This window comes from Emys orbicularis, chromosome 22 (assembly GCF_028017835.1).
Source record: "Emys orbicularis isolate rEmyOrb1 chromosome 22, rEmyOrb1.hap1, whole genome shotgun sequence".
Taxonomy (NCBI): domain Eukaryota; kingdom Metazoa; phylum Chordata; order Testudines; family Emydidae; genus Emys; species Emys orbicularis.
The window spans coordinates 19,458,854-19,471,422 of NC_088704.1; the positions used below are offsets into that span (position 1 = coordinate 19,458,854).

A 12,569-nucleotide genomic window follows, 5' to 3' on the forward strand; every position below is an offset into this window, starting at 1 on the left:
CCGCTCCCCAAAATGGACACATTTGGGGAAACTGGCATGGACTTATCCTGGTGAAAAGGATTTGAGATGACCTTGGGTCACCATTTTATGGAAAATTCAACACAAAAATCCTGTTAAAAACAGCTGATGGGCTGGGTTCTTTTTCAACAACCAGTTACTCAACTTTCATCCAACTGCAAACGAAAAAATAAGTTTGAACAACTTATGATCCATGTCATTCTCACAAACAAGACAATTTATGGTAACCTTTATATTTTGGAACTGGCCATTATTGCAAACAATAACGTTTACAGTAATCTTTCTATCTGGGAACTGGGCTGCAAGTCAAACACTTTATCTTCTGGAATCCTCATCTTGAGACGTTACTTCAAAAGCTATCAAGATGAAACCCATATAAGCAGTACAATATTTAAAATTAATTTAAGGTCTGTATACCCACATGGGCCACTTCTCTAGCATATTTTGGACTCTAGTTACATAGGAGCCAAGCAACTGGGTGTCTGTTTTTCCACAGCTTTCTTTACCTCATGGAGTGATTTATGGACTCAGAACATGGGGTTAAGTCTTCTCAGGATGTTTCCATCATCAAGGAACTGGATAGTCATGAGAAGACCAAATACCATGTTAATTAGGCATTAACAACGGAGTTAAAACAAAAATATAATATAAGCAAATGCAAGCACTAGAACCTGTCCCCACTGTATGTGATGGTCTGACTATGAGTTGTGCCTCTGTTATAATTAATCTGGGAGAATAAGAATGGCTCAGTCATAGGGAGAGAAGCAAAACTCTTCATACTGGTGACTTTCAAGGCATTCTCTCAGGCCTTTCGGAAGGGAGCAATATTCATTAGGTGGCCATGACAAGCTGTTAGCTCAGGGGGACTCAGCAGAATGTTCCCATTTGTGACTCTCAAGAATCTAGAATATTTAACTAGACATTCTATGTCACCCGAGCAGAAGCACAGAGCCAGAGAGAGGGCTGCCTGGAGACTGCTTCCGTCTTGCCAGAGAATGTCTGAATCCAAGATCTTAGATCTCCCTGCTGTGATTTTTGACAATGGATCTGGGCTGTGCAAAGCCGGCCTGTCGGGAGAGCAGGCACCAAGGTCAGTCATTGCAACTGTCGTCGGCTACCCCAAATCCAAAGCGATCATGTTTGGAGCTGGTCATAGGGAGTATTATGTCGGAGAAGAAGCCCAGTCCAAGAGGGGCATCCTGTCTTTTAAGTACCCAATGGAACATGGCATAGTTACCTCGTGGGAGGACATGGAGAAGATCTGGTGGCATTTGTTTAAGCATGAACTCAAGATGAAGCCCAGCGAGAGGCCAGTGTTACTGACCGAGGCGCCACTGAACACAGTGTCGAACCGAGAAAAAATGGCCGAGATCATGTTTGAAGGTTTCCAAGTGCCTGCCATATTTGTGGCTCTGCAAGCTCTGATGGCCCTTTACGCTTCAGCCCGCACGACGGGATTAGTGCTGGACAGTGGAGATGGCGTGACCCTGACAGTCCCTGTCTACAAAGGCCACTGCTTACTCCATGGTGTTTCCAGGCTGGATTTTGCAGGCAGAGATATTACTAAATACCTTGCTCAGCTGCTCTTGGAGACTGGATGTTCCTTCGTGAGCACGGCAGAGAAGGAAATTGTGAAGGACATCAAGGAGAAGCTGTGCTTTGTGGCCGTAGAGCCCAGCCAAAAAAATCAGGAAAAGCCCAACAGGCTCGGACGGGAGTATATTCTCCCAGATGGCAATGCCATCAAGCTTACCGACCAGCTGTTCAGAGCTCCTGAAACCCTTTTTGTGCCAGCTAATGCTGGCATCGAGGCACCAGGGATTGACAAAATGATCCTTCAAAGCGTTATGAAATGCGATGGAAATATCCACCCTGATATCATGAGGAATGTGGTATTGTCAGGCGGGTCGACCCTTTTCCGAGGTCTCAACGAGAGACTTCTAAAGGAGCTGCAAACTCAGAGCCCCAGCACAATCCCTGTAAAGCTCCTAGTGCCCCGAGATAGGATGTACTCTGTGTGGATTGGGGCTTCCGTCCTCACCAGCTTAACATCATTTAGGGACATGTGGGTCACGAGTGAAGACTACAAGAAAACTGGACCATCTGTGCTTCAGAGAAAATGCTTCTGAGAAGACCAACCATCCAGAAAAACACAACACCAACCTGAACAGCTGGAGAGCAGCTAATAAATCATCGCAAAAATAATTGATTTGTAGTAAGTGATTTTATGGCTTGGTAAAGAAAGAGCCCTTGTTCTGTGCCTTATTTTTTTTTGCTATCCAGCATGCTGGTTTTAATTCTATAAATGTGTTGATCCTTGCTGGAACTGCAAATAGTTTGTCAGACTTTTAAACTCTAGAGAACAAGCCACCTCCATCGTATGTCTGGGAGGGCAGGCTCACTGCCCTTCACCGTAAGCTACCAAAAGGTAGAAAGGGACCGCTGATGAAAAAATAGAGGGCTCTGGTGTACTGCTGACCCTTTGCTGTGGCACTGGAAGTCTCTTGTGGCAGCCATGGTGAGCCTGGAAGAAGCCCAGAAAGAGTTGAGCTTTTAAGTTTGTTTTTCTATATGAAATGAAAAGAAGTTGGTGGAGTTGTTAAAGGAAGGGCCTGGGAATTAAGGTTCCTATGTTCTATTCCAAGCTATGCCATTGATTAGCCACACAACACCACGTTAATCACTTCACCCCCCCTGTACCTCAGTTTCCTTTTCTATGGTTTACCCCTCTATTCAGGTAACTTCCTACAGCACAAAGACGATGTGATGCTTAATTAAAATATGTAAAGTAATCTGAGATCCTTGGGTGAAAGGTATTGATTTCTGGTTATTGTGTTTTTTTTCATGAGATCCCCTGACAAGTTTTGCAGAGTTAGGAGCTTGGATGAAGTTCAAATATCCACACTTTTAAGTGCCTGTCTAAACAGGAGAACCACTACACAGAACCCACCTCTATATTCAAGTCCTACTTCCAACTGCTAACTGCCCATAATAACTACTGCAGCAGATCTTCAACTGGTGTGAGTTGTGTTAGCTGAAGGTGAGGGGTGACTGTCCAAAGTAGGTGTCAGTGTTAGCAGCTGTGCCTCCTACCCCAGCAGCCCTACTCCCCTAATGTGCAACTACTAGACTCCTTGGAGAAAGGTCTTGCAGAGACTGGTCTAGATGATTCAGTTAAACAGAAGGGAAGGCTCTTCTGCTCACCTCAAGATGACTTTCCTTTCCACAAGCTGTGGCTCTGCTGTGCTGTTCCTCCCACAGTTCTGACTCCAGTAGGGTGACCAGACAGCAACTTTGAAAAATCGGGACAGGGGTTGGGGGGTAATAGGAGCCTATATACGAAAAAGACCCCAAAATCGGGACTGTCCCTATAAAATCGGGACATCTGGTCACCCTAGACTCCAGCCTCTCTTCAGCCAGCACTGCCTGTTGTGCTGAATGCTGCGATGGTTTCATCACATTGGATAGCTGACCACAGGGCCTGGGATGAGACCCACCTAAAGGCATTTTCGCTTGTGAACGCAGCAAAAGAATTGAACCAAAGAACTCACGAGGTAAAAGTTTAGTGGTTTAATTCGCAGCATCACCTAGCCCCTGAGGGCTGAGATTGTTGAGATATACGTTACTCCATTAAGTTAATGTACATGCTCAGAGTGCTTACAGAGCTGTTATGAAATCTGATTCAGCGATCTTAAATCTTTGTTCTATTACAGTATGTTACCTTTTAGCAGCCCACTGGAAATGTGTAAACAAATGAGGTACAACTGTAGACAGTTTAAATATTTTACAGCTCACTGACTTCCATCTGAGAAGGGATTTACAGTAACTTAAGTGTTCAGACTCCTGCTCCAATAATCCAATGCAGATAAAAATGCAAAACACATCGCCCTGGAAAGCATGGGAAATTTGACAGAATGGAGCACCTCACGGTTGTTGTCGGCATGGGAAAAACAAAGAGAACTATTTCCTTGCCAACACAGAGCCAGAGAGAAACACAATCACATGCCATTAGCAGAGAAAGTGAAGAACTCACAGACATCAATACACTCCTTTAATAACGTTTCACACCTAGCGGGCCAGAGAGTTAGCTGGTGTAAACCAGTGGGCGCGATGGCCATTTACAACAGTTGAGGATCTGGCCCACAGTATCTAGCGCCTTTTATATGAGGCTCTCAAGCCCTTATTAAAGTCACATGACTCCCACCCTGTGAAGTGGGCCTTGCTGATTCCATTTTACTGGTAAATGACTTGCTCACACAGCAAAACTGTAGCAGAGCTGCATATCGGACCCAGGAGTCTAGACTCCTAATCAGTTTCTTTAACCACTGGCCTACACTGATCTTCAAAGGAACCGCGTTTCCACTCTGTAGTGCTCACCTGGAATTCCTGCCCTACTCTTATTTCAGTTTTACTTTAAGAAAGCCTTGGGTCTTTTGCCTTAAACGTTTTGAAGTCGCACCCTCCTCCCAGCCCTGGGACCGCAACTGTGAAGCCATGACCCCCTACCTTAATCCAGTCCTGCCTATGCTGACCCTCGCCTCTGGATAGCTAGAGATCGTCATTCACCAAGGCTGTTAGTCTTCCCAGCATCAAGAGAGGAAGGATGGTCTTGTGGTTTATACCCTGCATTGGGACTCAGGAGAGCTGGGTGTAATTTCTGGCTCTGCCACAGCTGCCTTGTTCACCTTTGAGCAAGCTACTTAATCTCTGTGTGCCTCAGTGCCTCACCTGTAAAATGGGGATCATAATATTTCCTTTGACTCACTTGTCAAGTTAGCTTGTAAACGCTTTGGGGCAAGGACCATCTCGTATTATGTACAGCCCCTAGCACAATGCGGTCCTGATTTTGGTTGGGGCCACTAGGTTCTGCCATAATAAATCTTTCACCAGCAGAAAAAATGACTTTAAACTAGAGATGTGGCTGTGTGGGAGAATCTGTGCCCATATTCCCGGGCCCCTGGGCCTTCAAGGAATAACCACCATCATTTGAAAAGATGACACCGGGCTGTATAAACATATCTACTTGCTACTGGCAATTCTCTCTCCCACATCCCCCCACATCTAGCTTAGCTTCCAACCTAGCAACGGTGCCTCACTTTCTTTTAAATGTACATTTCCCGGGCTGAACAAATCTACAGGTTTTATTGCCCATGTGCATCCGATCATGTCAGGCTGGGACGATGCAAACTGAGTACCCAAAACAATGTGGTTATTGTCACCCTGCCTATTGCTGGCTTCAAGCTCTTGAGAAATGTAGGAGAACTCTCCCCCTCACCCCCCACCCCCTTATCACATGCACAGCAAAAGGGTTGGGCTCAAACCTACACTAGACACATCATAATTTTCTCTGTTATTCCAGTAGCCTGGTTCCTTCCCCCTTCCCCTTTTCAGCAGCGTGAAAACTCTGATGTAAAAAAAGAGGTGACCACACTCCTATCCCTCTTACAGGTAGTGAGACGTTAAGAGGTGCCAGCAGGCAGCTTGTGCGTAAAGCAGGAAGTGAAGGATCTTAAGCCAGGTAGGTTGCTTTCCAGCTGAGTCTATTTCAGAAGGAGTTGGGGGGGGGGAAATTTGAGTGGAGGGAACCAGGGCAGAGAGAGAGAGAGAACAGGCCCATGCACACTCTGTTACATGCTAGCAGGAAAAAAGAATTGTTCTTAGGCACATGGGTCTGATACCTGGAGCAGTTCCTGTGGGCCACCTAGCCAAGTGTCCTGTCTCTGACAGTAGCCTTACCAGATATGTCAGAAGAAGGTGTAAGAATCCCTCACTAGGCAGAGAGATCTTTAGAGATGCCCTCATGACCCAGGTCTGAAAGTGATCCCTTATCAGTGGTTCTCAAACTTCTGTACTGGTGACCCCTTTCAAATAAGCCTATGAGTGCAAACCCCCCCCTTATAAATTAAAAACACTTTTTTATATAGTTAACACCATTATAAATGCTGGAGGCAAAGCGAGGTTTGGGGTGGAGGCTGACAGCTCGCGCCCCCTATGTAATAACCTGGCGCCCCCCTGAGGGGTCCTGACCCCCAGTTTGAGAACCCCTGCCTTACATAGTGTGGGAGAGGGGGGAATATTGCCAGTAGAGGCAGAAAAATATCTGGCCTCAATTTCCTCCTCCTCTAAATGGATATAGTTCCATCAACTTCATTTACTCCAGTAGAGAGTTTGGCCCAGCTGCCTTCATTTTTGACCTTTGTGCTGCTGGGAGCGCATTTGGCTGTGATGAATTTGACGGTAAAGGGTTAAGACTGTTCCTGTGTTTTGCCCTGTAGAGGTGTTGCTAAGTTAAGTACTATTTTCCTCTTGTTGAGAGAAGTTCTGTATTCATTACATATACACAACCTGATTTTTATTAAGCTGTTCCACACAAGTATTATATATTTTTTTTATTTGGAAAACTTCAGAGTGCCCTTTTTTCACACACACTAAAGTTAGCTTTGCTGAGATTCATTAGCCTCCTTTTCCCCAGTGTGTAAATGGATACCTCTCAGTTATGCAACTTCGAGGTGCACAACTATGAAAAGCAGCAGAGGCAGCCAAAAAAAGCATTGTTCTGCGTTCAGATGTGTAAAATATTCATATTCAATAATAATAATAAAAAAAACTTAATAAAAAAATCATAAAGGAAAATAGGCATTGTCACTCGGTTCCCAGGGCTGTAGCAGCAGCAGCTTCCAGGCCACAATGTTACTTGGGGTTTGAATGTTTTTTTCCACTCCGTTAATGCAGAACAATTCATTTGCAAAGGCCCAGATTTTTAGAAGTGGCCTCAGATTTTAGGTACCCAACGTGAGCCTGATTTCCCTAAGGGCAGCGCACCTGTGACTCGGATTTAACTCAGTGGGACCTGCGCCAGGTGCTCAGACCCTCCAAAGCAAAGGCCTATAAGAGTTTTTGTTTGTTCATTTTAGTTCCTTATTATTTTTATTTTAACAGCACTTACATATCCCAACTGAGATCAGGACCCCTTCATGCGGGACATACACACAGCAAGACTGCCCCTGTCTCAAAGCGCTTTCAGTCTAAACAGACAAATGGCAGAAGTACAGAAGGAACTAAGAGACTTGCTCAAGGCTTATATGAAGTCTGTGGTAGTGCCAGGAGATGAACCTGGATTTCCTGCCTCTCCATCCCATGCCCTAACCACCCAATCATCCTTCCTCTGCGTATGTGTGTATAGAACCATTGCAGACGATTAGAGGAAAATGGAGAGAGACAGGACAATGGGTGGGCTAGGGGAAGTGGAGAATGAGAGCATGGGAGGGATCAGAGGAAGTTGAGATGACACCACAGTCACGGCCTGGGAAAGTGAGACATCGTCTTGAAGGCCTGAAGGCCCAGTGCCATGAATACTTTCTCACACAAATTGTCTCACTAATACAATAACAATACTGTAAATCCTTAGGGTGGAATTCTGGGTGAGCCCCTACAAGACTCAACATAGAATTCATAGCACTGGAAGAGGGGGACCACAAGGCCCCTTAGTACCCCTTAGATCATGGGGTGCTCTGGGGACTGACAAAGCCTGTAACGCAACTTTGACAGTCCAAAGGGCGTAAGTTACAGTAGCCTCCCCAGGCTGCCCTCTGGGCTGCAGGTGCTGCCCAAAATCTTCACGGTAAGTGGCGGGGAGGGTCTTCAGAAAGCAATCTTACTGTGCAACCTTGTTCTGCCTGCATTTGGGGAATCCTCTCCCACAGGGCTTTTCAGGTTCCTTTATGCCCCTCTTGTCCTTTTACCCAGTGTAAAGATCGAGCAGAGGTGAGGCCTGCATCTGTAGTGCTTCTTTTAGTGCTTCAGAAAGTTGTGTAGTATTATTACCCCTGCTTTACAGATGAGAAATCTGAGGTACCAAGAGGTTACGTGACTTGCACCAGGTCACACTGCTGTGGCCTGACCCAAAGCACATTGATGTCCGAGTTTTAAATCTTTCCATGGATTTCAGTAAGCTTTGCCAGAGATCCCTAGTCTATGGCAGACCTGGGAATGCACCTCAGATCCTATCTGCTGCCTCATGTGAGCTGGGATAACTTGCATGTGTAAGAGTTTGTAGGATCAGGTCCTGAGAACCCAGCAGCAGTGGAGAATGTTAAGGCAATGCTATAAATATTGCCCAAGAAAAGAGAACTAAGGCGCAAGCAGAAAGGTTCTGACTTTAAAATTATTGCGCCTGACAGTGAAATATTATGAAGATATATGGGAGTAAAGAATGAGAAACTCCAAAACAACCAATGCTTGAGATGTTTCTTTTATCTAAAATATAGCTGGCTAAATGTTTCACATAGAACAAGTCCCAGGGAACATAAATCAGGGGATGTAAGTTGTTTTATAAAGACCTCAAAATATAAGTTCTTTACCTCCCACATTTTTAGACCAAATATTTTAACTGGAAAAGTATGTGAGACAAGAAGCGTGCATCTTACCTAAGGCTTTAATGATGTCTCTGACCAAGCTGCTTTGTTCTATGCCCATGGTTTAGTGGCTATATACAAGGAAAAGAATTTTTTTAAAAAAGCACTGCAGAAAACAGGGATGGTGGGAAAATTGTGAGCTCGAGCGACAGTTTGAAAACAAGAAATGTGTTGGGACAGCTGTCTGTCACCTCTGTGAAGTTGTGTTGGGGGCGGGGGTAGAGAGGGAAGCAACATAACTGTGCATTCCCAGTGCAGACTTTGTTAAAGACAGCCTCTGGGGAATGCCAAATATTAGCCCTGGGACCGGACTTTCTGTAAAGGGAAATGGGGTGAATTAAGTATCTCCTCTGATTTTGGAGCAAAAATCCACACTTGGCTTTTGCTCCCACCATATTCACTGTTATTGGACACAGGGTGTTTTTCTTCCTGAATTACGCTTTTGATCCCCAGCTTAGTTCATGTATAGGAAACAGAATTAGCTCACTGCTGTAACCATCAACCCACTGGGGCCCAGACTCCTTTCCGAAGGAGAACAGGGTAAAAAGACAGAGAGGAACTGGTATGGTTCTGCTGTGCAAAGAGGCAGCTCTCATGCATGGCTTTTGCACACTCCTACATGCCAAAGAACTGTACATCATGGGGGCATTTAGCTGTGTTAGAATAGGGAGGAGGCAGAGGATCCAGATGACAGAAACTGCAAAGGAGAAGCTCTTGTGCTATGAGTGGCAAGATTGAATAGAGTGGGAGAGAAGAGATCATTGCTAGGTGAGTAGATAAGGGGCTATAGAGACAGGAGGTTAGTAAGGTCAGCTGGAGAGAGTCTGTGGAGGGTTTTAGCAACAAGGAGAGCGGGTTCCTGCCTGCGGGAGCAATGGAATTGTCTGAGGATGTAGAATGATGCGGTTGCTGAATTGAGATTAGACGCTATCTAAACCTTCCTAAAAGGCTCCTCATTTTTGATGCCTGATATTTCTGTGGCTGTGATTTCTGCAGATGCAAACAGTAACATGGGGACATGTCTCTCCCTTTTGCAAGGCTCCCTGATAAATCCTTTTCCTGTCTTTGTAACACTTGGCCGCACTTTCTTTATTTCATATTTTTTAAGGCTCACATAATGGGAATGTGCTGAGCAGCACGAATCTGACTTGGGAAGTCAGCCGACCAGGGGGTGTCCATCTATGGGCCCCAGGAACTCCAGCAGGTTTTCTCCCCACCCATCAGAATCAGCTTGGATTCGGCATTTTGTCTCATTTTGCTATCTGCTTTATTCCTGTGTCTGAGAAGGGAGGATGTCCTGAAGCCTTCACATGGCTTGCCACATGAAACCACTTCCTTGCTATCCAAAAGTTCAGAACATCTGTCTTAATTTGTCTGGCCCTCAGTACTGCACTCTTGCAGAACTTGAGAATTTACTGCTTGTTTTTGCAATGAATCTCCCTCACCCAAGAGTAAGGGGGAAATCTATGGTGTTCAAACTTTTCTCTCACTCTGGTTCTCGAAACATTTTAGATCAAACATGACTCTGACTAATAACAGTGTCTCAGGCCAAGTCTTGCTCTAGAAACTTTTGCTGATACAGTAATGTCAGTTACAGGTGTGATTTTTTTTTTATCCACAGATAGTAGGTCAGATTCTGATCTCAGTTACACCAGTGTAAATCCATGCCATTCTTTAGATTATACTCGATTTACACTGCTGTAACTGAGATCAGAATCTGTTACAGGAGTGCTCTATATCTGTATGTAGGTAAATAGTTAATTAATGGATAAAGTGTCAGTAAATGGCACTCAGGAATATGGAGCATAGTTCCTGGATTTTGTAGTGTAGACCCCATAAAACTTGTTGTTGTGCAGCTCTTATATCAGCTCTCAACAGATGGTTCCAGCTGATGAGACGATAGCTGTATTCTGGGATGGATGAACTGTGATGTCAAAACTAGAGGAGGATGGTCCAGTGGTTGGCGACTAGCTGCAGACTTTGGTTCAAGTTTCATGTTGCCAGGGCCAGATTGTAAACACCTTGCTCACAGGGATGAGGACAAATGTTGCCCCATGAGTTGATGGGACTACTTGCCCACTGGTGGGAGGAAGGAGTTAGCAGTCTTGCCCCCTGTGATTATACAAATCAGGAACCCAGATAGCACTGAGTGCAGGGAGTTGCCTAAAACAGTGACAGTATGTCCCAGCATGCCTGGCTGAGACCATTCCAATTCAGCTGCTAATATACTTCTGGCCCTAATCTTCCACTCCGCACGGAGTCCCCGGTCCTGCAACTCTTTATTTTCAGGCAGCCACGTACATTACATGGAGTCCCACGGAAGCCAACAAGGCTCCATGCAGATGCAGGGATCAGCCCCCGCACAGAGTCAATTTCAAGATTGGGGCCTGAAGGCCATTGAAATCAGTGAGAGTTTTAATCTGAATAAGGAGCACGGGATCCGACCGATATATGTAATTAGCTCTCCCCAAATTAAATAATGTTACTTAAAGAACTAAAGAGCCTCCCATAAAAACATGCTCTGAAATGTTCAGCATTGGAGCTAGTGCCACTGGTTTGATTTATGCGTGTTAGTTTTATTTTCAGTTTATACTTGAAGAACTGTGTACATGTCATAAGCAACCAAACGGGTGGGATTTTTTTTTTCCAGAAGCCACATATGTGGATTAAAAACACCAATATTTCATGAAATTGCCTCATAATTTTTTTTTTCACTAGAATGTCATGAGGAATTCCCTAATTTCTAACCTGCTCCAGTTGGCACCAGCTCACATCTGAGCTCTAATATCAGTGGAGTTTGTAAAGTTTCCGGTTTTTCTGATGAGAAATTACATGAAACCAAAATAATTCTTTCCATGGGGGATTTCACTGCCACTTTTATTTCTAATATTCTGCCTCCTGGATTAGAAACCCTTTCTTGGGTATCTGTTTTTTCATTGACTGTATTAGCTACCACTATTTACAGTACATAGGCATCAACCCATCGTTTCATTTCTAAAGGAACCTGATTCCCTAAATGGAGTATCAAACATCCTATTCTGGCTGCGTGTTCCCAGACAATTAATTGCAGATGGACTCTCCAAGACAGTTGCACAAATCTCCTTAAATATTTCTAGTGACTGGAATGCATTTTGAGATATCCCCTAAGTAGTCAAATAAATATCCATCATAGAGAACTGGCTGTGGATAATTAAAGTGACGCGCTTCTTCTGGATAGTTATATTGCTAATGAACTTCAAAATCTGGACCAAACGTCTGCTGCTTGGATTTTTTTTCTTCTGTTCAAGTACCAAAGAGTGCTTCAGGGATTTTTTGGCAATGGTTTTAGAGCAGGAAAATAGGAAATGAACTGGAAAATTTGAAGACTACAGCAAACAAGAAAATTCTGGAAGGAACACACTATATAGAAGCACCCTGGCCATTAATAATATGGAAAGATTTCATTAAGAACAGAAAAGAAAAAAGAAAGTACTGTCAGTATCACTCCACACCGGAATTCTGCAGCGGGCTAACTTACAGAATGAGTTATTCCGAGGCCTGGCTGCCACTGCACTGAAAATTCCACTTCTCAAAAAGAAAAAAAAAGTCAGAACTTTCTAATGTGGGGCAACTGGGATTTTTAAACAGTCGTGCCAAGGCTGGTTTCCTGTGCCCTGAGCCCAGATAAGTGGATTTTTCTAAATAGTTTCATTGTGGCAGAATTTGTTGGGCCTGGTTCATTCTCACCCTTGTGCAGGTGTCAGTGCAGAGGTGTGTGTGTGTGTGTGTGTGTGTGTGTGTGTGTGTGTCTTTTAGTGACTGCAGAGTTCAGTGCAGCTCCCAGACAGGCTAGTGTAGCCCTGAGTTGCGCTCCTATTTTAATAGCCATTATAAGCTACTTTGGGGTGCAGAATTGCTATGGGGCAGGTCCGCTCTGGCCCATTTCTGTCCCCAATTTGTCCCCTCCATGTTCCACGCCTGAGTCCCCACTATGCCCACGGCGCCTGTAGAGATGGCACAGAGGTGCCTGGCACCTGAAGCGGGGGCATAAATCAAGTGTGCACTTACACCCACCCTAGAACCCCTTTTCAGCCGCTTGGCTTTTGCAAAGGGCTGTAGCAGGATGCTGACTCAATTCTGTTATTTCTTCTTTTCCGC

General features: G+C 44.7%; 1 protein-coding gene across 2 annotated transcripts; it reads left to right on the top strand.

Moving 5' to 3' along the window:
- The first annotated feature begins 907 nt into the window (after positions 1-907).
- On the top strand, positions 908-2,147 carry LOC135893454 (uncharacterized). 2 transcript variants are annotated; one of them, XM_065421277.1, is made up of 2 exons: positions 908-923; positions 1,042-2,147. In XM_065421277.1, exon 2 carries the CDS (start codon positions 1,155-1,157, stop codon positions 2,145-2,147), a length of 993 nt encoding a protein of 330 aa, XP_065277349.1. In that variant the 5' UTR covers positions 908-923; positions 1,042-1,154. The 2 variants fall into 2 exon arrangements, with proteins under 2 accessions (XP_065277349.1, XP_065277348.1); XM_065421276.1 differs by lacking the exon at positions 908-923 and having other exon boundaries at positions 1,014-2,147.
- The last annotated feature ends 10,422 nt before the right edge of the window (positions 2,148-12,569 follow it).

What these genes read in the sequence shown, in the direction of transcription:
- LOC135893454 (XM_065421276.1), top strand. Translation starts at nt 1,014, where the DNA reads ATGTCTGAATCCAAGATCTTAGATCTCCCTGCTGTGATTTTTGACAAT.